The sequence below is a fragment of the Haplochromis burtoni genome, unplaced genomic scaffold, assembly GCF_018398535.1.
Source record: "Haplochromis burtoni strain Fernald_Lab_line unplaced genomic scaffold, NCSU_Asbu1 Contig_222, whole genome shotgun sequence".
In the NCBI taxonomy this organism is placed as follows: Eukaryota; Metazoa; Chordata; class Actinopteri; order Cichliformes; family Cichlidae; genus Haplochromis; species Haplochromis burtoni.
The window spans coordinates 175,370-200,992 of NW_024582583.1; the positions used below are offsets into that span (position 1 = coordinate 175,370).

The 25,623-nt window shown below is 48.5% G+C and overlaps 2 protein-coding genes across 3 annotated transcripts; both read left to right on the top strand.

Moving 5' to 3' along the window:
• The first annotated feature begins 1,841 nt into the window (after positions 1–1,841).
• tbc1d15 (TBC1 domain family, member 15) lies at positions 1,842–8,514 on the top strand. Its single transcript, XM_005936905.2, has 17 exons — positions 1,842–1,972; positions 2,518–2,616; positions 2,943–3,017; positions 3,200–3,347; positions 3,567–3,774; positions 4,337–4,439; positions 5,106–5,300; positions 5,394–5,522; positions 5,734–5,837; positions 5,915–6,009; positions 6,491–6,607; positions 6,687–6,787; positions 6,859–6,958; positions 7,043–7,140; positions 7,218–7,334; positions 7,408–7,494; positions 7,569–8,514. The coding sequence occupies exons 1-17, from the start codon at positions 1,949–1,951 to the stop codon at positions 7,746–7,748; spliced, it is 1,980 nt and encodes a 659-aa protein (XP_005936967.1). The 5' UTR covers positions 1,842–1,948; the 3' UTR covers positions 7,749–8,514.
• An 882-nt stretch (positions 8,515–9,396) lies between these two features.
• On the top strand, positions 9,397–25,283 carry tph2 (tryptophan hydroxylase 2 (tryptophan 5-monooxygenase)). 2 transcript variants are annotated; one of them, XM_005936906.3, is made up of 11 exons: positions 9,397–12,602; positions 18,074–18,208; positions 18,294–18,477; positions 19,558–19,658; positions 20,243–20,310; positions 20,394–20,590; positions 20,817–20,952; positions 21,104–21,230; positions 21,947–22,042; positions 22,148–22,281; positions 22,398–25,283. In XM_005936906.3, exons 1-11 carry the CDS (start codon positions 12,207–12,209, stop codon positions 22,570–22,572), a joined length of 1,749 nt encoding a protein of 582 aa, XP_005936968.1. In that variant the 5' UTR covers positions 9,397–12,206; the 3' UTR covers positions 22,573–25,283. The 2 variants fall into 2 exon arrangements, with proteins under 2 accessions (XP_005936968.1, XP_005936969.1); XM_005936907.3 differs by having other exon boundaries at positions 12,468–14,741.
• The last annotated feature ends 340 nt before the right edge of the window (positions 25,284–25,623 follow it).

The following is a 25,623-nucleotide window of genomic DNA, read 5'->3' on the forward strand; positions in this document are numbered from 1 at the left end:
ACAATCATTTTTTACAGTCCCGTGGTCTCAGCCTCAGATACTCAACTAAAGTGATGTCATGACAAAAATGAATGACCAACAAAACATTTTTCTCCTTCATTTCTGTCAAACAAAGCTGTGTGTAACGTGTCTCGCGGTTAGTATCATGGTTGCTAGCCAACCTGAACAGCAGGACGAAGCGTATACCGTCCCATTTCACAAGCACTTCTCGTACTTGTAGTACTCAAGCGTGCAGTCTCTTAATTGGGACACAGCCTCTGACTGAAGAGAGCCAGCAGGTGTCTCACCTGTGCCTGCAGACCACAGGTGTGTTCACCTTTCAGCATAAAGTTCTTGCTGTGTCTCAAATACACTGATCGGGTTCACTGATGATGTCATCAGTGTGTGACAATATCAAAACTGTTAGGCTGACGAAGACATTTTTCACGTGTGGCCAAAGGCGGAGCCAGCTGTTCCAGGAGGATGCAGTCACTGTGAGGCATGAAATAAAAACATTGAACCTCATTTTAATCCGTTTTTGTCTCATTTCTAAGAGTTTGATCATTCCAGACTTTACTTTATTTTGAAATGTCGGGATGTGTTGCTCATGAAAGAAACAATTTTTTCTCCAACTTTATTTCAACAGAATCTTCAACAAAAAGCAGAAAACTGCACGATGTAAAATTGTAGTGCAAAATTATGATACAGTGGCAGAGTATGTACAAATAAATAGGACAGAAATGTGGATTCAAACAGGGAAAGGCGAGAGACACCGTGAGATTATTAATGGTTTTAAAGCTTTCTTGTTGTAAGAGGAACAAATTGTTCCGATTCTGTCCTGAGAGTGGAGAAGTCACATTTATGGATGTGGAGTTTGATTAATGAGAGTCTCTCACTAAAGTCTAAACCAAAATAATACGTTTTGGTAGAAAAAGATTTTGATAAGATGCTGTTAGAGATGAACGTAGTGACATGATTCCATAACAACTGAGTAAAGGTGAATTTTCCAAATAAAATCTCTTCACTTTGTTACTGACCTTTATCCAGTCTGCGTCCTTGACAAACTGAGACCAGAAAGAAACCGACTGAGGAGCAGAGGTCAGAGACGTAGAGCGTTAATTAAGTAGTTAGTTAACGAATGGATCAAAATTATATTTAAAGAAAACAATAAAAAGAAAGTAAAAAAAAAAAAACTTCAGTTGAGTTGAAAAGATACCAAACAAGGCAATGGGGGAAAAATAAAATGAAACAATCTGAGAGTGAAATACAAACGTAAACTCAAAGGAGTCACAAATGTCCGGTTGTATTTCAGGCCTCAGTGGGTTCATCCAACAAATCATGAAAAATGAGGTTTACATGTTTGTTCATGACGGTGCAGATTTCTGACATTTTGTGTAATTTAAGCTGCAACAATGTGACTGTTTTCTAACAAAAACAGTGAAACTTAAGTTAGACTTGTGTTTGTAAATGAAGCGCCCCATGTTGTGTAGCTTTCTGGAGTTTATACTTATTGGGCTACATATTTATTTATCATACAGGCTATACAGTACATAGCATCAAAACTCACATGTTTTATGTAACTAAAGTGTGTAATCATGTGAGCTACAGACAATAATTAAGTTATCGACTATATTTATATGAAAAACGTGCATACTTACTGCATTTGAATCATGTAACCACATGTAACCACCTGCATGAGTGTTTGGGGAGGGGGGGCTTCGACTTCGCCACCCTAAGAAAATCTCTCTAGATCCGCCCCTGGGCTGTAACATCTATCCGTGCGTTTGTCAGTTTTTACTTTAAGCTCTTTTGTCTTTTTTTTTTTTTTGGGCCGTCAGCTGACCCGTTGAAGTGGGCGTGGTTCTAACCGGAAGCTGACCTTTTTAAACCGGAAGCTGAGCTGTCGGTTGTGTTTTGGAAGTTGGTGGTCACGTGAGCTTCCGTCGTCATTGGGAGAGTGAGTCCAGACATGGCGGCGGAGCCTGCGTTCAAGGTAAAACATGATCGCGTTTCCGGGATTCTGCCGCGGAGGCCGGAGCTCCGCGGCGGGGAGAAGAGAGCTCCGTCCTGTCGGGCCGGGAGCTCTGTCCTCCGGCTCTGCGCCGCCGCTGCTCGGATAGCCACTGAGCTCACCGACCGCAGCTGCCTCGGGAGGCGGCTATCCGCCGGCCTCTGTCCGCCTCTCCGGCCCGGACGCTGTCTGCGGGCGGCGTAGGGCTGAGGGTCGGGGCTCTCAGGGGACAGGCTGGGTTAAACTAGCGTGCAGTGGTCCCTGGGCGGACCGGTGAACCTCAGCAGACCGCTTCAAGTTTGCGTGATTGATCTCAGGGGAACCTGATTGATTTGTTTTGATTAGTATTGATCAGTGGTTTTATCTGAAGCTCTGATTGCGGGTGGCACAGGTGTGCCACCTTCTTGCTGTATCGCAGGTTATTTTTCCCACAATGCCCTGAGTCCTCAGACGTCATGTGATGTGATCAGACTTCCTGCCTGCTGTATTGATCCTTCAGCTGACCACACTGTGACTCTGCTCCACAGGTGATATTTGAACACGAGGGAGTCTTCCTCCATCCCAGCAGTGATGAGGAGATCGAGCCAGACTTCCTGGTTTCAGGAACCCTCCGGATCCTTGAGAAGGTAACAGTCCCGACACACTCTGGTATCGATTAGTCAGCCTGGTCATCGATTAAGTATCAGAATGTCTCTGCGATGGAACGACTTGAAGAGAAAAACATCCTCACACACCAGCAGCATGTTTGATACCAGGGCGATAACCTGATTGCTTAATCAAAGACCTGTTAAACTGCACATGATTGGCTGGAATAAAGATCCAGTTTGTCACTGTTATTGATTGTTTATAGATCTATGCGATCGGAACAGAAGCGCTCTTACTTCCTGAACGCTCCTGTGATTTGTTTGATTGATCGACGAAGTAATGTGTCAATGTGTGTCCTCGCCGTCAGGACGCAGAGATCGTGGTGGAGTACAGACCTCTGGAGGACGGCGTCGACCCCTCAAACATGCTCTGTGCTGGGAAGGTTTGTCCAAATACTCCCACTCAGTAGAGTTCAACTTTATTGACTCCAATTGAGTATCAACAAACCGAATTTCCTGATTTGATTACATTCAAACTTCAAAGTTTCCAAGAACAGATTTTTAAACAAACCAAAAAAACATAAAAATTCATGTAAAGGTGATTTAAGAGTGTGTGTGTGCGCAGGACTCGAGCTCGGTGGTGGAGTGGGCTCAGTGTCCAGGGGACCGTCCACAGTCTCAGCAGCTGTTGGAGGCTCAGCTGAGCTACGAGACAGAGTGGGACATGGTGAACGCCGTGTCGTTCAGGAAGAGGCGGAGCTCCAACATGGAGGGTGAGCGGCTGCTTTAACCTGCTCGGCATGTTGGAATCACGTGACTCAGATTCAGAGACGATGAGGCAGCGATGAGGAATTTTAATGCTGTCGACTGCAGCCTAGCCTCGAGCTGCCGGGCTGCATCTCTCAGCAGCCTGAGCCAGACGGGTGCATCGGCTGATCTAAGCTTTTATTTTGAAATCCCTGTGTCTTCTAATCCCTGCTTCCTGTCTCCAGGTTCTCTCAACAGCAGCCACGAGAGGAGCCGCTTGGCCTTCGCCTTCAGTGTCAGTGACCTCCGCTCCGTCACGGTGAGGGAGGAGGGCTGGACCTTCATCATCCTGCAGCTGAAGGACTCCTCCACCCCGCTGCCACATCTGCACTTCCACCAGGGTGGCAGCAGAGCGTTCCTGGACAGCCTGAGGAGGTTCGCTCTGCTCACAGAGTGAGTCCAGCGGTTGATGTTAAGCTCTGACCCCGCCCTCCACCTCAAGGAGGGCTGGTTTTTTTTTTTTTTGGTTTTGTTTTGTTTTGTTTTCTGGGGGGGGGGGGGCTGGTCAGGTTCACATACAGATCAAGTTATTGGTGTTTGTGTCACAGACAGTTTATTCAAGTTACTCTCAGTCAGGAAGACATATAAATGTTACTCCACCTTGGGGTGGGGGCTGCGGGGGGATTTGGCGCCGGCGCCGCTCTCTCGGGTCATTTATATGCTAATGGCTGATTTCCACAGGCGTGCAGCAGCGTTCCCGTCCCTCTGATCCAAATATCGGGTGAGGCGGGGGCAGATAGCTGTTATTAAAGTTCTTATCAGGCTTCATAATGACGTCCCGCCCACGTGCTGCCTGCTGATTGGCTGATACAATCTGTACACCCCAAAGAGACGAGCGCTTCCTCTGATGTCTGATTTGCCGCTCGCGCCGTGAATAATAAGCACCCATTTGTTATCAGAAGGCCGGCGTTGATCCTGTGAGCTGTTACTGAGGTCACATGTTTCCTGTTTGCAGGTCTCCCAGCGACCACACGTGCCTGCTGGTCAGCACGCCAAACAAAGCTCTGTCGCAGTCCTTCGAGAACCTTCTGGACGACAACAACTTCGGCCTGGTTCACGTAAGAAGTTTAACCATCTCTCACTGCCAGCTGTTAGGCTCCAACATCTGGATTTGCATGCACAAACATGCACGCACACGCGCGCAGACGGGGGTGCAACTATAGATTATTTGGTCGTCGATTAACCTGTCTGATTTCTCTTCAATTATTTGTGTGCTGAGTGCAGTCTGGGCAGGTGATGCAGCGATGCTGCCCCCACAGCTTCCTGTGGTGTACTGCAGGTACAAAAACACATTTATGAGGTTTTAGCATGTGACGTGTCAACGTCATGGAGTGTGGCGACGTGCGCACAGGGACTCTGTCGCACTGAAACATGCTGCACATAAAAGTGTGAGCATCACATGGTCCTCACAGTGAGGGGTTCAGCAGCTGTTACCATGGTGATTTAAACGGACACATTAACGTGTGATCTTCACGCAGATGTTTCTGTGGAAGCTGCTGTGCGTCAGAGCGCATTTATTTCAAACTAAATAAATCTGTGTGTTGGTTTTGTGAGCGAGGTCGCTGCGGTGGGCTGTTGCCCGTGTTGGCTCCTCTGGTTTCACACGTAGAATTCTGTCTGTGAAAACACGTCGTAGGATTTATTTTCAGATGACGTTTGGAGTCGTGCGCTCCATCTTGTTCCGGCGTTCGTCGGCTGATGAGCTCTGCGTTTGTCTCCTGCAGAAGTTCAAGCGGGACCCGTACGTCACCACGCTCGGCGGCTTCTCCAAAGTCACAAACTACTTATTCGACGCGCTGCGGGGAATGGAGGAGCAGCAACAGCGCCCCCCAGAGGAGGTGGCCGACCTGCTGGGCGAGGTCATCCCGGGGCTGGAGATCAACCAGCAGGAAGAGCCGGGCTTCGAGGTCATCACCAGGGTGAGGGGTCTAATGTGATTGGCTGTTAGGCAGACGCGTGGCAACGGGTGTGTCAGCCGTGTGATGCTCTTTGCTCACCTTTGACCCCGTCAGATCGACCTGGGCACGAGGCCCGAGGTGAGCAGGAAGTCGCCGCTGACTGCAGACGACTGGGCGCGACACCAGGATGCAGACGGGAGGATGAAGGATGTCCCAGACCTGAAACACGCCGTCTTCAAGGGGGTACGTACGTGTCTGTGGGTGTGTCCAGGTCTGAACCAATCAGCTGACGTTATTCTTAGCAGCATCACTCATTTATTCAGTTTTGGGCTGTTTGATCTTCACTTTGGTTTTTATGCCTGAGTTTACTGTAAAGCACTCGTTGGTGTTTTGACCTGTGACACTGATTGAAACGAGCAGAGACCACGCCCTGACGCGTCTGTGTCGTCTGCAGGGTCTTTGCCACGCCCTCAGGAAGGAGGCCTGGAAGTTCCTGCTGGGGTATTATCCCTGGGAGAGCACGCACGAGGAGAGGAAGACCCTGCAGAGAGAGAAAACGTACACACACACACACACACACGATTACCCTGACTGGTGTGTATATCATGTTAACATGAGGGGTGTGTGTGTGTCAGTGATGAATACTTCAGGATGAAGCTGCAGTGGAAATCTGTGAGTGAGGAGCAGGAGAGGAGGAACTCCAGACTGAGAGACTACCGCAGTCTGATCGGTGAGCAGCACCTCGGCTCAGGCCTTGTTTGGTTATTTGGGCGGGGCTCCTGATGGAGAGCAGTCCAGTGTAGCGGGTGGATGACGTCACATTTGAAGGTGTTTGTGATGTTTGATGTGCCAAAGAATGTCAATCGGAAGTATTGATGAGCGATTGATTCTTGCTCTGATGCTGGAGATGATGTCAGCGTGGAGTCGGGTGCAGCAGGTGGGTGAGATCGTAACACTGTCGCCGGGATCAGATCTGAGGCGTTACCTGTAAAGTTAAAGGAGTTTTTACATGTGAAATACTGCAGTACGGGGAGTGAACGCAGTACTTCAGTGAGGTACTCGAGTGAATGCTCAGTTACTGCCGCGGTGAGGAGGAGGGAGAGCTGCGGGAGTTGAGCAACGACCGCTTTAGTCTTCTGAGTTGGGTGGTACAGCTTGCCATGAGGGGGTAAAGGTCAAAGGTCATGTGACGTATGTGTCTGCGCTCTCAGAGAAGGACGTGAACCGAACAGACCGAACGAACCGCTTCTACGAGGGCATCGACAACCCGGGCCTGGTCCTGCTGCATGACATCCTCATGACCTACTGCATGTACGACTTCGACCTGGGTGAGCGAACGCTTTGCCTCCGCAGGTACAGCGCCGCTTCCCGTTTCCTGGTCGTGACAGGAAGCTCTCTGTGTTGCAGGTTACGTTCAGGGCATGAGCGACCTGCTGTCGCCCATCCTCTACGTCATGGAGAATGAGGTCGAGGCTTTCTGGTGCTTCGTGGCCTTCATGGACCAGATGGTGAGTCTGATCTTTGCTCTAACAGCTCGGACGTTTAACCGCGTGCTGATTTACCGCCGTGTGTCCTGCAGCACGAGAACTTTGAGGAGCAGATGCAGGGCATGAAGACTCAGCTGATCCAGCTCAGCTCGCTGCTCAGGCTGCTCGACCTTGCCTTCTGGAACTACCTCGGTACGCCGCCTGCAGCTGTGCATGTGTGTTTGCTGTGAATAACGGCGGCTCTGAATGACTCCGCCCCCTCTGTCTGTGTCTCAGAGTCTCAGGATTCAGGATACCTGTATTTCTGCTTCCGCTGGCTGCTCATCAGGTTCAAGAGGGAACTGAGCTTCGTGGACGTGCTGCGGCTCTGGGAGGTTGGTGTCCTCCTGCGGGGTCGGAGGTGCTGACAGGTGTCGTTCTTCCTGTGGTCTCACGTGTGGTTCCTCCTCAGGTGATGTGGACCGGGCTGCCCTGCGAGAACTTTCACCTGCTGGTGTGCTGCGCCATCCTGGACTCAGAGAAGCAGAAGATCATGGAGGAGAACTACGGCTTCAACGAGATCCTGAAGGTGAGCATCGCCCCAAAGCTGTCCGGAGATCTGTGCACACCTGAGATTGTTCACTGGCCTGTGTGTGTTTCAGCACATCAACGAGCTCTCCATGAAGCTGGACATCGAGGAGATCCTGCAGAAAGCTGAGGGCATCTGTCTGCAGATCAGGAGCTGCAAGGTGAGTGCAGGGAGCGTCTTCTGTCGTGGTACGTCCATCTGACCCCTCACCCTGACCTGTCTGCTCCTCCTCAGGACCTCCCTCGCCCTGTCGCCACCATCTTGGGCTTTGACGTCGAGTCTCGCCGTGCAGGCTCGACCGATTGCGGCTCGGCGGCGACTTCCGGAGCAGCTCGGCGGGAGGTTGGCGTCTCCAACGGACACTCGAGAGAAAGCAGCTGCGAGCAGAGTGGCAGAGGGGCCTTTGTATCGTAGTGAAGAGTGGAGATGGACTGTGTGTGGGCGGGGTGAATCTGTGGCCCCGCCTCACTGGAGGAGGGTGTGTGTGTGTGTGTGTAAAGAGATTATTAAGAATCTTATTTTTGTAATTTCTTGTATCGTGCGGCTCTAATCGGGCATTCCTCCACTCTGAAGCCTCATTCATCCTGATGAAGAGGAGGTGGAGGCAACCAGTGACTGAGCAATCATTCACCTGTTGGCTCCGCCTCCTGAGTGTTACAGATATGTTAAAGATAGGGGTTAGGGTGGAGCAGTTGTCTGGCTGTAGTTTGAATGAATGAATGAGGCTTCAGATCCAGGAAGTTCTGCCAACAAGAGCCCTGATTGGCCATGCAGTGACAGAGGGAGGAGCTCTTTCTGTTGGATGATGGCGCTCGCATTATTCGCCGACAGGAGGTGCCTGTGTTCCTCTTCCTGTTGGCGCTCTGACGTTTTTCTCTGTACTGAGATCAGATTAAAGACTCCACGTCATCAGCTTCTGTCACCATGACGACGGCGAACAAACCAAAGAAATAAAGTTTGTTTCCTGCAGCGTGAAACCGTCTCAGCTGTGACATCTGGATCACACTCACACACACAGTTTCCTCTCAGGGTTGAAACACTGAATCTGGTTCATGTTGTGAGTGCAGACGACCTCAGCGTCCAGCATGGCTCCACCTGAGGAACGCTAGCAGGTGGTGCAGTAGAGCTCTTTGGTCTGCATCGCCTGCCTGATGTAACGAGGACACAGCTCAGTAACGCTGTAGCCTTACCTAGGCACTAGGGGTGCAACGATATTCGTATCGATATTGAACCGTTCGATACAGTGCTTTCGGTTCGGTACGCATATGTATCGAACAATACAACATTTGCCATTTGTAATTTATTTTATCAACTTTTCTTCTGACGATGCTGTCTGTGTGGAGCGCTCAGTGAATCTGCGCTCGACTACTCCGCCTAGGCTGCACTGTCGAGCGCAGATCCACTGAGCGCAGCGCAAGCTAGCAAGACAGAAGTTAAGCTCTCCTTGCAACATGGCAAATTGAACCTCCCCCACCCTCATTCAGATCTGGCGTTTGGAATTATTTTGGTTTTCATGTGACGTATGACCCTGAAGGTAAGCGAGTCATGGACTAAAGTAAAACAGTATGTTGGATGTGCCATGCAATGCTCAATTACATGGGTGGGAACTAGTGTGTTAGCGCAGTTAGCTCGTTAACGGAGATTTGCCGTGTTGTGGCGTTAACGTCATTTCAGATTAACGCTGACAGCACTAGTGGGAACACAACGAATATGACTGCACATTTATGCCGACATCATCCTAGTGCAAAGACAAAAACAACAAGCATGCTACTAACTTTACCCGAGTCATTTAGACAGCCGTTAGCACATGATTCTCCTTATGGGGACCTGATATGTTTAATATGCTGCTGAGAATATAGCCCAGAAGAAGCGTATAGTATAGCTTTTATTTTGGAAAGAGCCATTTCTCTGTAATAAACTCTCTTTTCCAAAGATGAGTGATTTCTCGATCAGATAGATTTATTTTTTTACTTTGTTGTTTCAGCAACATTAAATTTAAAAACTGTACTTTTGAGTTAAAATATATATTTATAATTTTAATAAATGACAAATTAAAAAGGCATGAACATTTTTTTGTATCGAAAAAATATCGAACCGTGACACCAAAGTATCGAACCGAACCGTGAATTTTGTGTATCGTTGCACCCCTACTACGCACTGATGCCACAGGTGGCTGGGTGGAGTCCTGAGTGGTTCAGGGCCTCCACCTCCTGTAGACTCAATGATGTAGCAGCACACAGCCCTTCGGCCTGTCTGGGTCTAAAATCGCCTGCTGCTTGTAGTGAGGTGAAGTGGTGCAATACACCCTTTGCTCTTTAACTACAGGGTGCTGAAGGCGGACTACAAAAACTAAATCCTCTTCGATTTGTGGAGATGATATGAACGAGGCTGGCGTTGAGAGGAGGAGCGTCTGGGGTCGTATTCACCGACGTCAGCACAAACACTTCTCCTGGCCTCCTCCTCCAAACTGAGCCTCTTCCTGAGGCTCAGTTTGTCTGAAATCTGTGGTGTATGTGAGTCAAACACTCAGGATTTACCGAATACAATCAAACATCCTGCGCGTGTTGTGGTCGCTGCTGCTGGGACGGTTCAGCATACGGGGACACTGAGTCCGACTGCACCATGTTCACCTCCACCCACACACGCTGAACTTTGTCCTCATAAATATCAGCAGCTGTAGGTCTGCTTCCACCTTAAAATACGTTAAGGACTGAGTGCCATCTCTCTCTCTTATTGGAGCTGACCTGTCAGTAACCATGGAGACCACAGCTGGACACAGCATCGCAGCTCGTCACGGGAGGCCATATTATTTACGATGATGCTCGCGCGGACATTTTCGCTTTGTGTCACACGCAGAAGGAAAACACACCTGCAGGGCCGAGCTCCAATCAGAGAGCTGCGCCACTGCACAGTCAGAGTGGGAGGGGAGGTGGAGGGCAGCTGCTCTGCTTGCATCGATGTGAGGAAATGATTCGATTCATCTTCATAAATGTCACGCCTCCTCCCGTTTGCTCCAAATGTCACCTCAGCTGCTTTCATGCGACTGTCAGATATCTCCTGGCCTCCTCCTCCACCTCCCCCTCACCACCTCCCCCTCCTTGCCTCCTTAGATTGGCGAAGTTTGGTTTTAAAGGCGACGAGGAGGAGGAGGAAGATGAAGGTATCACCTGCAATCAGCTCATAAAGCCTCAGGAACAAAGCAGCCGCGGCTCCTCCCGATGCAGCTTTCATTTCCTGTGTGGCAGGAAATTGTCTCCGCACGCTGATAACCGCGGCTGCCATCATGGCCGTTTATCAGCCAACCATCAGCCGTCCATCACCTGCCCGCCCACAGGTTTAATAGAGGACTCCGCTCCTCTGTGCCCACAGCTGATGAAACCTCAAACTGAAGTTTAAGATCTGAAACGACCAATCAGAGCACAGCGCCATTCCAGACTCAAAGCTCATTAGGCCGAGAGCTGCAGATGTTTACAGTCGAACCAAACCACCCTCTCTGATGTCTGGCAGTCGGGGGGGCGGGGCCACAGCAGGATGTACAGGTGGGAATCATGTGACCCAAGCTGGAATGACATCAGCTTCCACTGCTGCTGCTATGAGTAAGGTAGAGGTCAGAGGTGTCATCACCTGATCGGCTCCAGTCGCCACACGTGATCAGTTTGATTTGTGGTCACATGACTTTCTGTGGGTGAAGGTCAGCTGTGTGACAGGATTTATGAACATAGGCAGGTATTTAAGGTGTGTGAGAGCAGGAAACAAGCCCCTCACCTGCGGGAGTTGTATGGTCCGTCCAAGCCAGAGAGGGCGGAGCCGTGGAGCCTTTCTTACTCTTTATGTCCTACCTGTCACATGACACTCGACGTCAGCGGGAAATCGCTCAGGTGGGGTGACCAGGTGTGTCAGGGTGTTACGAGTTCAAATATTGAGGGTGAGCACAAAGACAACAATTGGTCCAGGAGAGTTAAGATGATTTAATGAACACACGCGTGGGGAGATGAACACTGCACGCCGACAGCATCGATCTCCGCCCAACGATACACAAGCAGTTGTTTTCATAACATCAGGGTATTGTTTATGACGCCCCCTCATGTGTCAAACAGATACAACACATGCATACGTTTCAACACCACAAATGTTCTGTTGACGACTTTCGACACATTTAAAAGGACATCTTCTCCGTCTCGAGGCCAGGTGCTTCCTGTTAATAACTCTCGCTTATCTCCTGGAGCAAACTGTCCCTTAGGCAGACACAATTTTGCAGTCACAAGCTTTTGCAAACTATTATTTGAACTCTTACCTAAACATGAGTCTAACTACTGTGTGTGTGTGTGTGTCTCAACCTCCAAATGCACTCGGCCTCACCCCGCCCGTTGATGCTTCTGACCTTTTACCAGGCAGAAGCTCTCTGTCTCCTCTATTATCAGAAAACAAGGTCCTGACTCTGAAAACAGTATTTCTTATACCTCAGCAGTATCATGCATCATAAACAATATCATTCATTCACAATAAGCCAGCAGTCTAATGCAATGCAGATTAACAAATGTAACTCAGGAGAATAATGCAAACTAAAACTACATAATAATTGACAGTCATTATTCAGGGGCATAACGTGGCATTAATATCACAATCTCACTGCTTTTAAACACGCAGGTCCCTGTGTGCGTGTGTGCGTGCTCGTTTAAACATCTTTGTGGGGACCAGTAATTGGGAGGACCAAATGGCGGTCCTCAGCTGTGGTTAGGTCTTTGTTGGGGTCAGGCATTAGCTCCTATTGGTTAGAGTGAGACAGCAGGTAAAGTGTTAGATCAGCTCAATGTCCTCAAGGAGATGTGAAAATGAGTGTGTGTTTGTGTTCAGGTGTGTCTCTGAGCTGCTATGTGTGCTCTAATGATGTCACTCTGCTGCCAAAGTCTCCGCCCACCTGGAGACTGCTGTGGGTGGAGCTTACCCCCCCCTCCCCCTCCTGGGGGAGTATTTTTGAGGAGGCGGGTCGGCAGCGGCTCACAGCTCCAGCAGCATCAGCAGCATCATCCTCCTCTTCGTCCTCCTGAGCGGCGGCAGAGCGACAGTCTGGAGTCCTGGTACTCGTACACTCACTGGTTCCCGATGGCGTCGGGCCACGTGATGAAGGACGATGGCGAACCCATCCCCAGGATGCAACCGGCTATGATGATGTTCTCCAGCAAGTACTGGTCGCGGCGCGGGCTGTCGCTGGACTCGGCTATGTTTGACCAGCAGCATCAGCGGCAGCGGCACACCGGCGGACAGATGGTGAGGAGTCTTCATCCTCCTCCTTTTAGACTAACTGGGTACTTTTACTCGAGTACTGTAGCTGAGAGCAGCTTCAGGACTTTATTGATTGCTGGTCAGGAGAAGATAATAAGAAACTCTTTATTTCTCAAATTCTGCTCCAAAAATTCAAAGTCAAACTAATTATTTCTACTTTTAGTACTTTTTTACTTGAATTGGCTGATCACACAACCTTCTTGCTGAAGAGCCTCTGAGCAAGGCAGTAATCCCATCAGCTGAGAATATTCATCCAGGCAGCAGAAACAGATCAAACGATTTAAAAAGAACTGCCCAGAGCGATCAGATCAGTAACTGAAGATTCATCTCCACACTCTAGTTCGACCCTCTGCTTTATGGAGGAACAAATGTGCCAAAAGAAATCTACAGGAACTAATGAATCTGACATGAATTAATGTTACAGAGTTCTTTCTGTGATACTCGTTATTTACATTCACTTTAATTTATTTATTCCTTTTATTTCTGTTTTATCTCTGCACCATTCTCTCTATTTACATCTTTTTCAAATGGCAGGAAATCTGTCAAAGAAAAGCAGAAAAACAAATGCAAATACAATTTAAACCCTAGCATGAAACGGTCAGCCTAAAGTGATGTTTCTGGACTGTATTTAAGCAATATTTCTTCTTTTTCTCTGGGCCAACATGAAAAACCTGCAGTCAGGCTGATGGCTCTGCATCGTTTACATCACACGTTAAATATTCCCTCCATGCAGCTTTGCAGGCGGCATTTTCCTGCCAGTCGGCTCGCAGGGATCGAAGTTCGTCCACGAAAAACAAAAACCGTCCACAATCCAGACACTGAAGAAGAGCGAAAGATAATGTCCAGGCTCAGCATGAGGTAAAGAGTAGACTCAGAGTACACACTCAGAGTTGTGTGTCCGTGCTCACTGTGGGGTCTTTGCCGTCAGAGTTCTGGGTAAGCAGCGTGTCGTCGGTTGCTAGGCTATGGGCTGTTTGTCTGAGCATCCGTCGGCAGCTCCACATCTTTATTTCATGACGCTAACAGCTGTCAGAGCAAGCTGCTTCACGCCGTTGCCACCGTGTGTTTGAACAGCAGTTCTGGGGAAATTTGTCGCCGTCTGCATCAGATAACGCTCCACGCCTTTATGAGGCCGGCCTATCAGAGCAAGCGATCATACTGATGGCGTTACTGAGAGGAAGTCACCCAACCAGAAACAGAACTGTGCTTTAGTTTACGCAGTGGAAACAAAAGCACGCAGGTAAAAAGGTTTAGGGTGGAGAAAAGGCTCCATCAGCTGATGAAGGTCAGGTGGCCTGCAGACACACTGGTACAGTTTAAATTCATTCACAGCAGCAGAAGCACCTCAGCCTGACTCCTGCTCAAACACTGCCCCCTGCTGGTGGGAGTCTGAGCTAAATCTGCACAGGACACAGACGACTCACCCTCCTCTGTCACTCCGACCCTCTGCATGTTCCCTTCACTGCATCCATGAACCTCCTCTGAGCTCTTCTCCTCCTGCCTGCAGCTTCTCCCTTCACCTTTCCTCCTCTGCACAGGCTCAGACCATCTCAGCCTCTCTGAGTCTGAGCCGTTCCGCTGATGACAGGATTCTGTCCACACTGCTCACTTCCAACAAACATCTGAGCATCTCCACATCTCCAAACCCCTGACACTCTTTCTCCACCCACTCCACCCTGCCTGCACGCTCCTCTTGGACCTGGAGGTGCTGCTTCCTGTCCCGTTGGACTGAGGGCTGACTCACTGTCGCCCCCTCAGGTGCAGGGTGGCATTAAAATCCACAGTTGTAGCATAGTGGGAGGGCCTAATGAGCAGGGGCGGATCTAGAAGGGTGGCATGGGGTGGCAAGTGCCACCCTAAAAGGATCCCTTGCCACCCCAGTTTTGCATATGACAGTGTTGTTTATTAAAATAAGACAGCAGTAACAGTTTGAGCGTAGTTACAGTCAGCAGTGAGTATAAATGCTAAAACTGAATATATTGCATAGTGTCCCCCCTGCACCAGTAACAAATGGTTCAGCCCATAGCAAGACCGCTTTTTTCTTGTTTTCAGCAGCAAGCGATGCTCATGATCGTGCCAGAGCACATTTTGAACAACACCATGGGAATTTCGGATTTTACACAGGTGGGTGGATGTTACACTGTGGAAATGGAAGGAAGGTGAGTGTTATTAACCCTCTGTGGTCCACGGACACGCTGCACCTCCAGATCACATGACTGATGTAAGCTGACACAGCAACAAGCTGCAGCCACGCTGAGTCTCTGTTTCAGCCACATTGAAAGTTCGGACTTCAAAGTTTTAAATTTTAATTACAGGCCAGTAAATCCAGAGTTATGATCATATATATCAGCCAGGCTTTGTTCTAAATACTGTCGTCACGTGTGTGCTTTAAGCGTTTTGTAAGGACAGCACGAAAACAGTAAAGAAAGGAAAAAAGCCACCTCTTTCTTATTGGTGGAAAAATGCACCATGTCGACCAATTAAAAAAAAGTCAACATGTGGGATTTGGTTGTTTAGGAAGAGGGGAGAGTTTGGGGAGTGACGGTAACAGGGCGAGCGAGAGAGAGTTTAGATGTGGCAGATTTGTGACGTTTAGTGTGTTGTGTAGTCGTTCTGTTGTGTAGTCGTTTTGTTTAGTGTGTCAGTGAGGGCACTAATGACTGTCACAGAGGCACATTTGCAACGTAAACACTGTCACTAAGTAGAAACCAGCGGAGTGATACACCTGCTGTTGTCGGGCCTGCAGGTTTGTCCCTGTGCTCTTCTGTCTTTTGGTGGACAAACTTGTTTTTACTGGCACACATCATTTGTGGGGCATCTTATTGCCACACCTGATTGTTCTCTCATTTTAGTTTTAGTAATATTTTTAAATGGTTGTAGAAAATGAAACAAACGGTGTATTGGCTGCATTTTTAGATAAATAGTTGTTTATGTTTACAGAATGTACGTTTTATATTTGCATTTCAAGTTATAAACATTTACCCAACATGTCTGTGTTGGACATAAACAACGTAAACTCAAAGGAGTCACAAATGTCCGGTTGTATTTCAGGCCTCAGTGGGTTCATCCAACAAATCATGAAAAATGAGGTTTACATGTTTGTTCATGACGGTGCAGATTTCTGACATTTTGTGTAATTTAAGCTGCAACAATGTGACTGTTTTCTAACAAAAACAGTGAAACTTAAGTTAGACTTGTGTTTGTAAATGAAGCACCCCATGTTGTGTAGCTTTCTGGAGTTTATACTTATTGGGCTACATATGTATTTATCATACAGGCTATACAGTACATAGCATCAAAACTCACATGTTTTATGTAACTAAAGTGTGTAATCATGTGGGCTACAGACAATAATTAAGTTATCGACTATATTTATATGAAAAACGTGCATACTTACTGCATTTGAATCATGTAACCACATGTAACCACCTGCATGAGTGTTTGGGGGGGAAAGGCTTTGATTTTGCCACCCCATTTGATTTCTTTGCCACCCTAAGAAAATTTCTCTAGATCCGCCCCTGCTAATGAGACCTCCATCGCATAGTCAGAGGCCTGATTGGTTGATGCTTCTAAACATCTGTTTTGGCTCTCGGCGAAGGCGGTCGCACTTTTCTCCTCTCCTCCTCCTCCTCTCCCTTATCTTCCCTGCTTAGCCTCTTATGTCCTTGTCTAGTCTCGTGTTTTTTGTATTACTTTCCCTGAACACTCTCTCACAGTCTGTTCTCTAAAACCTAAAAGAGGAATTATGGATTTGATCAACTGGTCTCTGAATGCAATTGACACCCCTTCTCAACGAGAAGTCTGGGCTCGGGTGAGCCTGAGTACTGAAGATATCTACCTATTCGGAACCATGATAACAGGGTTCTTGCTGATCGGAGCTGGCTTGGCCCTGGCTTATCGAAGAATTAAGGAAGCGGAACCGGCTGTTCAAACCCCCACAAGGCTGCTCGCTGGGATTGGAATGATGGGACGAGGCGTGAGTTTTTCAAAATGGGCTCATTGAGTGCAGCATGGATAAGATCTTGGAGAACGCACGGCTGCCATGAATACTCAGAACAAGACCTCTGAGTGAAAAACTGGATTACATCTGGAGGGGCTAGCTCGAATAACACCTTTGAGCGCAAATTGGATCACATCTTGGGGAAGTGCACTGCAGTCGTGAGTTCTCAGAACCTGCTCTTTGAGCAAAAGAATGACAACATCATGGAGCGTAAGTAACATCATAGAGCCTCCCCATGATGGTATCAAACTTCTGTTCCATGGTGTTATCATTCTTGTGATTCTGAGACCCCACAACTGCAGTGATCCGTTCTGCGATGTCATCCAACTGTCGCTCAAGGGTCTCATTTTGAGCAGGCCTCTCTTTGATGTATCCCAATATATGCTCAATGGTGTTATTTTGAGTCGTCAGCTGTAAGCGTCTCCAAGGTGTTAGCCATGCTGCGTTCGTTGTGAGAGGTCGCGCCTCGCTTCGATTCCAGCGAGCAGCCTTGGGGGGGTTTGAACAGCTGGTTCTGCTCTCGTAATTCTCCGATAAGCCAGGGCCTAGCCAGCTCCGATCAGCAAGAACCCTGTTATCATGGTTCCGAATAGGTAGATATCTTCAGCGTCCTCGATCGACAGTCCTGCCAGGCACATGATCCTCCGATTCTGCCACCCGTCCATTGTGTATCCGGCAGGGAAAGTCCCTCCAGGACACTCGGGCTCTCCCGAGCCCAGACTTCTCGTTGAGAAAAGGGTGTCAATAGCATTCAGAGACCAGTTGATCAAATCCATAATTCTTTTAGGTTTTAGAGAACGACAGTGAGAGACTGTTCCAGGGAAAGTAATGCACACGAGACAAGACAAGGACACAAGAGGCTAAGCAGGGAAGATAAGGGGAAGGAGGAGAGGAGAAAAGTGCGACCGCCTTCGCCAAGAGCCAAGAGATAAGCACGCACTCATCCCCCCTCCCTTTCCAAACGCCTTCGATGCTTGTTTCCTGCGGGGGAACATGGCGGGTCTGTGTGCCGCGCTGGAATGGTAGCGCTGTGCAGGGCGGCTGCTGTGTTCGCCTCAGATTACTCCTCACCCCCCACCCAATCCTGTGGCTTGTCATGTCTTTCACAAAGTTGTGCTGTGGACATTTATGTGCTTTTTGTGCAGAGGAGTTTTTTTGTTTCCTGTTCTCATGCTGTCCTACCATGGAAGCACAGCATGAGTAGAGGTCTCTTTTTTTCCTCTTGTACTTTCCCATTGTAGTGTATATTTCAGTGTTTTTCTGTAACGCTACCGATCTCCGACTTGTATCCCCATGTGATGTCTTTGTTGTGTGTGTAAGGTTGGGGGGGGGGCGGTCCCATTTCACTGCAGGGCAACCTTCATGTGGCGAATAAAGCTTTGATTGATTGATTGAAACGCTTCATTTTGTCACAATAACCTCACGTTCTTTGTCATGTTTGTGTTGTTGCTGTCAGTCGAGGCGTCCGTCCTTCTGTCCCATCAACGAGAAGCCGGACAAAGAGGGCACAGAGGATTCTGGGAAAACGGCAGTGGTGTTTTCTCTGAAGAACGAGGTCGGCTGTCTGGTCAAAGCTCTCAGACTGTTTCAGGTCAGGAAGCCTTCAAAAACAGATCACGCCTGAACCTCTGCCCCACCTCCATCTTCACCCTCTCTGTCCTCGCGTCCTCCTGCAGGAGAAGCACGTGAACCTGAACCACATCGAGTCTCGGATGTCAAAGCGAGTTCCTAACGAGGTGGAGATCTTTGCAGACTGCAGCTGCAGCAAGAAAGAGTTCAACGAGCTGCTGGAGCATCTCAAAGACCACGTCAACATCGTGTCCTTCAATACGCCAGCACATGTGTGGTGTGCTGAAGCAGGTATGAGCGCGCTCAGGCGCACACCTGGATTTCTGGAGGCTTTCTGCTTTTGTCTTAACAGCTACTGCTTTAGTTTTAGTCAACTAAATGTGATGCGATTACAGCAGACGTAATCTGAAGTTGATTCAGTGACTCAAATCTAAAATGTAAAATTTGTGTTTTGAGCGGTGAGTGATTCTCCACGATGTTTACAAAGACTGCGTCTCTTCTTCTCTCCCTCTTCTGTTACGTTTTCATGGGAGTGGGCTGAACCGCCCCTCCCTCGTTGTTTATCAGGAGCAGATGAAACGCTGCACAATGAGGTCACTTCCGATTGGATCACTTCACACTCACCCCACCTTTTCTGTAGTACCTGATTAGTTCTGATTGGATCTCTTCATCTTGTTTTGACTGAAGTGGCCAGTTTCTAGCCACGTGGATAAAACGGCAAAGGTGGAGGAGAAGAGAAGTCGTAGGTGTTCACGTGCCGTGGAGCAATATTTAAATGACCACGCCTGTTTTACCGCTGGAGAAGGCGTCCCCTTCACCAAAGAAACAAAAACAGGAAGGAAAGAGACTATGTCTTCGACATCTAAGCAAAATCATATTGTCTTCCTCCGCAGCTCAAGTTCATCTCCTGAGCTGAAGTCAGGGAGCTAATACATGAAAACATGCATAAACTCGCTCATTCATTCCTGATATTGTCACATTTTGCCAGTTAGTGTCCTAAAAATCACACTTTTCCCCTGATAAACAGTTTTGACATTTTCATATTGTAAAAGAGCAGCTAACACAGGCTAACAGAGGCTAAAAAAGCAGCCAACACAAGCTAAAAGCAGCTAAAACTGCAGCTAACAGAGGCTAACAAAGCAGCCAACACAAGCTAAAAGCAGCTAAAACTGCAGCTAACAGAGGCTAACAGAGGCTAACAAAGCAACCAACACAAGCTAAAAGCAGCTAAAACTGCAGCTAACAGAGGCTAACAAACACTAACAGCAGGTAGTGGACAACACTGTGAAATGAAAAGCTATCATACAGAATGTAAAGGTTTGACAGGCCGCAGTGTTTAAGCGTTGTGAGACTTCTCTGTGTTCTTCTCAGATGAAGACGAGGTTCCCTGGTTTCCCATGAAGATCTCAGAGTTGGATCAGTGTTCTCACAGAGTGCTGATGTACGGGTCCGAGCTGGACGCCGACCATCCCGTGAGTCGTTTCAGTTCAACTTTATTTATAAAGAACAGCTCACAGATGCCTGCAACATGAGTTCATCTTGCATTCGAGACAAAGAGGGGGCCAGACTGCAGTGTTTAGGGCCTTTGTGTGCAGGTCAGGGTGTTAAGTTTCTCCTTCGGGTCTTCGGGCTCATCTCTGAGTTCACCTCTGGACCTCCTACAGCTGTTTTCATTCAAGAGGAAAACTTTAACTGAGTCTGCAGCTGTCCAGCCTGTAGGTGGCATAGATCAGGAAGTGAGACCTTCAGAATGAGTTCCTCCCCACAGGTTGAGGTGCTGAGTTCAATGTGCTGCTCATCTGCCCCCTCACGTGGAAGAGGCGGGGCTTTTTACACACACCTGCCCGCTCTTCGATCCACACAAAATAAATTCGTCTTTGGGGCTTCGACACACTGGAGGAGGTCCAGCTAACGTGTCAGATGTCAGCCTTTCTTGGTGGGACGTACGAGTGGCAGCAAAGCTGCGAGCAGCCCATAGGTGCACGCAGAGGTGGCAGAAAGCTGGGCATGATGGGATATCTGTACTCTGACTGTGTGTCCTCTTCCTTCCTGTCAGGGGTTTAAAGATAATGTTTATCGCCAGCGCAGGAAGTACTTTGTGGAAGTGGCCATGAATTATAAGTTGTAAGTATGTTCGTCCGTTCGTCGTGTTTTCTCGTGTTTCACCTCTCACGTGTTTCACGTCTCGCGTGCCCCTCCCCCCACAGCGGGCAGCCCATCCCTCGTATCGAGTACACGGAGGAGGAGGTGAAGACGTGGGGCGTGGTGTTCAGAGAGCTGACCAAACTGTATCCGACTCACGCCTGCAAAGAGTACCTGAAGAACCTGCCGCTGCTCACTGAGCACTGTGGCTATAGAGAGGACAACATCCCGCAGCTGGAGGACGTCTCACTATTCCTCAGAGGTACGTCTCACCTGAGTCCAGGTGAGCGGCTTACCTGGACTCAGGTGACCCATGAGTCACATTACAGATTCCAGAAGTTCTGCTGAAACATGAAGCACTGTTGGTGGCTGCCCCGCCTCTTTGATGACATAATCCCTCCACGGTGATGTTTTTTGATGGATGAGAACGGGCCAGAGCTGAACAGGATGATGACCTCACTTCCTGTGTGGCTTCCTGTGTGTTTCAGAGCGGTCTGGCTTCACCGTTCGCCCGGTGGCAGGTTATCTGTCTCCCAGAGACTTCCTGGCTGGTTTGGCCTACAGAGTCTTCAACTGCACTCAGTACATCCGGCACAGCACCGACCCGCTCTACACCCCCGAGCCGTGAGTACCTCCACCTCACATCCACCTTTCATCCATCTCTAGTTTGATGAGTTTGATGATCTCCAGCTCAGCATCACGCAGACAAAGAGGTGAAATCCACTCTGTGTGTTCAGTAGTTGTAGTGATCCATCTTTCCTCCTCCTCCTCTCAGAGATACGTGTCACGAGCTGCTGGGTCACGTCCCCCTACTGGCTGATCCAAAGTTTGCCCAGTTCTCTCAGGAGATCGGTCTGGCCTCCCTGGGAGCGTCTGACGAGGACGTTCAGAAACTCGCCACAGTGAGTTTCATCATCATGGTAACGCTGCAGAGGTTCGAATCCAGCTGTGGGAGGTTTACGGAAGACTTAGGATAAAAGAAATTGAAATAAGCCAGTAAAATAATAAATAAATATCTCTTTAAGAGTAATGGTACTAAAAATAGCAGCTGTATGAGATTAAATATTTTACACCCTATTACACGTTAATTATATTAATTTCGAAAATTATTTTTTCATGTTTTGTTTGAGAACGATGAGAGTCCTATTCTCACCTTATGTAATGATGAAGTGTCACCTGATGGTGGCGCTAGAAGAACATGTTTCATCACCAACATGTTTTAACTTTACAGCATCACTTTAAAGTGGATCTGTTCTTTTAGAGTAACAGAGTAAAAGTACTCAGTTACTTTGAAGCCCTGTAACTCAGTACAAAACAGAATCAACAACGCAAAGACATGCGCTCTAGAGACTCAGTTTCACACAGTTTTTTATAGTCATACATCTCCATGACATCACAGAGATGGGACAGAAGCCCCACCCAGCTGCTGCTCAGAGCTTCTGTTTGTGAGGGTTAGCGTGGTTACACCCCCTGTGGTGCAAAATGATATTACATGAAAGCGCAGGCCATCTGAACAGCTGATGTCTCTAACACAGAGGTTTGGACATGATGCCATAGAAACCAGTTTTTAAAGGAACCAATCAGTGATCAATCAGTGATGGAGCCTCGTGTGTTTCAGTGTTATTTCTTCACCATCGAGTTCGGACTGTGCAAACAGGACGGTCAGCTGAGAGCTTATGGAGCCGGTTTACTGTCGTCTATTGGAGAGTTGAGGGTAACACACACAATGCACATACGTGCACGCACACACAGACGCACGCGCGCACACACGCACACACGCACGGTGGAAGTGATGTTTGTCTGCTGATGTTTTTCCCAGCATGCCCTGTCTGAAAAGGCATGTGTAAAGATGTTTGACCCGAAGACGACCTGCAACCAGGAGTGTCTCATCACCACCTTCCAAGAGGTTTACTTCGTGTCGGAGAGCTTCGAGGAGGCCAAGGAGAAGATGAGGTAAGCAGCGAGTAGTCCCTGAACGCATCATGAGTGTTTTAAAGTCTGAACAGGAACTAAACCCCTGCCTGGACCAAGCCCGCCGTGACTTCCTGTGCGTGCTTCCTTTCCCGCAGAGAGTTTGCAAAGACGATAAAGCGCCCGTTCTCGGTGTACTACAACCCGTACACTCAGAGCGTCGACCTGCTCAAAGACACCCGCAGCATCGAGGACGTGGTGCAGGACCTGCGCAGCGACCTCACCACTGTGTGCGACGCCCTGGGGAAGATGAACACCTACATGGGCATCTGAAGCTGGCGACGCACCACCAAGCTTCTGCAGAACATCAGCCGCCATCACGCGTCCATCTACGCCTCTGAGTCCAATGTAGCAACCACAGGAAGTTATTAGCTATCATACCGGCTCATAGTCTGTATCACAGCGCCACGAATCCATCAATGACGACTTACTGACCAGGTCAAAGGTCACCGAGACCATGCCCAAGCATCTGCAGGTGTTTCCTCATGAAGGCAGATCCAGGACGAGGAACGCTCCCTGTAAGGCTCCCCACGCCGATCCAAAGCTGCGGTCACACGAACAACAGAGCAAAGTTTCACCTCGCTGTGTGCAGCATTCACGTCCCCGTGTTGCTCCGTTTGACTGCCTGCAAAGAGTCAAAGGTCTGTTTTTGACACTTTCAAGCCGTCTACGTTCGTCTGAATCCCGTCTCTTTCGCTGCATTTCGGGCTGAACTGCTGAAAAGCATGGCGGCGGTTAGCTCAGTACGATCAGCTCATCAGAGCAAGATGTCGTGAGTAAGAAGGATGTCCAATAAGACCCTCGCACATTGACTCACCTCTTTCAAAACCCCCTTCAGCCAACCGCCATCCATCGTAGAAATGAACTTTTGGTAAATTTTTGCCTCGACAACTTGTTTCTCCTTTACTTTGGCGCCAAACTGCACAGGCAACCATGGCACTCTCTCAGCTGTGTGATGGATCCACAGTTTGGCTCAAAATGAACAAGAAGCGAAATCGTGCGACTCCCGCCTCATTCGCGTTGCGATTCCTCTGGCGTCCGTCTGAGCTCTCGCCATACTTCCTGCCAGCAGGATCGGGTGAATACATTGTTTATTGTATCAAAACGCATTCGCCTCTCTTCTTGTTGTCTCGTTTTGGATGTCACAGCGTGAAAGCTTCCCTTCGTGCTTGGTGTGAACGCTCCGTCTGAAGGTCCTCCCCTCTGATGAGCTTTGAGGTCTCGTGACTATAGAGCATCAGTGAGTCATGTGATCTGACTGAGGGTTTGTGTGATTTGTGGACTGAACAGGCGGCGCTCTCAGCTGATTGGCCGCAGCTGACTGAACTTCCTGTGCTGCTGTGTTGCTTCTGTACACCCCTGTAAATGATGGACCATTAAAGCTCCCGAGTGTCGCAGGTCTCTGTGTCTTCATTTTTACCTGCAGTGAGAGCATCGTGCCTGCACGAGCAGAGGGCGTCCGACGGGTGGGGCTACCTGTGGTTTCAGTCCAAGGTTACAGTCTGCTGAAGTCCTCTGACACTCACCCCCACCATGGTACAAACTCAGTGTGTCATCCAGATGTTTGTGGGTGGGGAACAGCTGGGGGCTTTAGGGTGTTCGAGAGATGTTTGACTTTTAACCGAGACTCAAAGTCATTCCATCAGAGTTGGCTTTTCAGTGAGTTTGTGTCGGTGGGACGTGATCCTGTTTCCAGGCTTCATGGCCCCATGCCCAGCTTTAAGCCAGGTTTGAATCTGCTGCTCGTAGAAAGGAGAAATGCCCTCTCTCTTTTAACCATGTTCAGACAGAGTGCAGGACGAAGGAGATGAGATGTGGAAGTACTTCAACTTTGTTACTGGGAACTTATGAAGAAGAGAATAAACATGAAACTAAGGTTAGACAGCAGGAATATGAGGAACAACACGACAAAGGATGCAGACAAAGGGTTTAAATTCACAAAAGCGAATGGGCAAAGTGGAGACACCTGGGGAACACAAGTGAACTGAATGTGACTAATGAAGCAGAACTGCACACGACACAAAGAAGTATCAAAATAAAACAGGAACTAACTGAACAGGTGACACTTCAATACCAACAGAAAGGTAAACCAACACAGGGACCAGACTGACGACTAAACACAGATAAGACATGAAGTAAATGTACACAACCTACAACTAAACACTGGGTGATGGTTACACTGAGAAAGAAAGCACATGATGACAAGCCTCAGAGTTGATAATAAAGGGGAGATGCTCACAAATAGTAGGTGCTACGACCTGAAAGGTGAGTACGAGGTGCGACCTGTAATGAGTGACCTGAAGAGCTGAGACGGCGAGGACATGTCTGCAAAATACGGCGGCGCACGATTGTGCACAGCGCCAAAAGTTTAGGCCGAGTTTTTAAAAGTGATGAAGAGCAAGCAAAACGTGCGACCTCCTACAGCAGCAGCATTTCAAACTGGATTTAAAGACAGCCTGGAACACATCCAGCTGAAACTCATCAGAACCAACACAATAAAACTTTTACTGTCAGTGACGTGGCTAAAAGAGCCTGACACAGGTGTTTACTTCCTCATCTGTTAGATCCTCTGATGAGCCCAGAAAAAAGTCCCTCCCTGGCTCTTCAGACTAATAATTCCTACTTAGTGATTTTCCTTCTTTTACCGAGTCGCCTCCTTTCAGCTTCTGCATGCAGTAGCGGTTTTAGATACGGGCGACATGGGCGGTTGCCCGGGCGGCATCGTGGTGGGGGGCGGCATCACGGGCATCGGCAAAAAAAAAAAAATGCTCATGCTGCCTCAACATCATGCTGGGAATGTCACAGGCACTGATCGGTTTTCTATCGCCCATTTGCTGGGAGTAAGGGCGCCCTCCGTTTGCGAGGTGTGCCTGCTGCTTGCGCCACAGGGAGGAGAGGTTGGGGCGGCGGGGAGCAGCGTCTAATAACCAACTCGTAAAATAAAACAAAATAAAAACAAACCAACAAACACGAAAACACCAGACATCCTGATACAGACTTATAATCTGCACCGATGTTTTTTCGAAATTCTGTACGTGAAAAGTGAGCGAGAGCCCTCGGTGCGCCTGCGCGCTGCTGAAGTGAAGTCAAAGTAAACTTTATTGTCATCTCCGCTACAGACAGTCCAGCATATAGAGACGAGACGATGAGGCTCCAGCTACAGCAGTACAAGGAAACAAAGAGGAGTAAGAAAATAAATATACACTTTAGGACTCGGGGTAAAGGATCAATAACAATTTAAAATTTACAGTTTGATGATTTAAAGTGTCACACAACCTGTGGAAAGGGGCGGGGCCAGCTGCTTACAAATAGATCACATTTCAT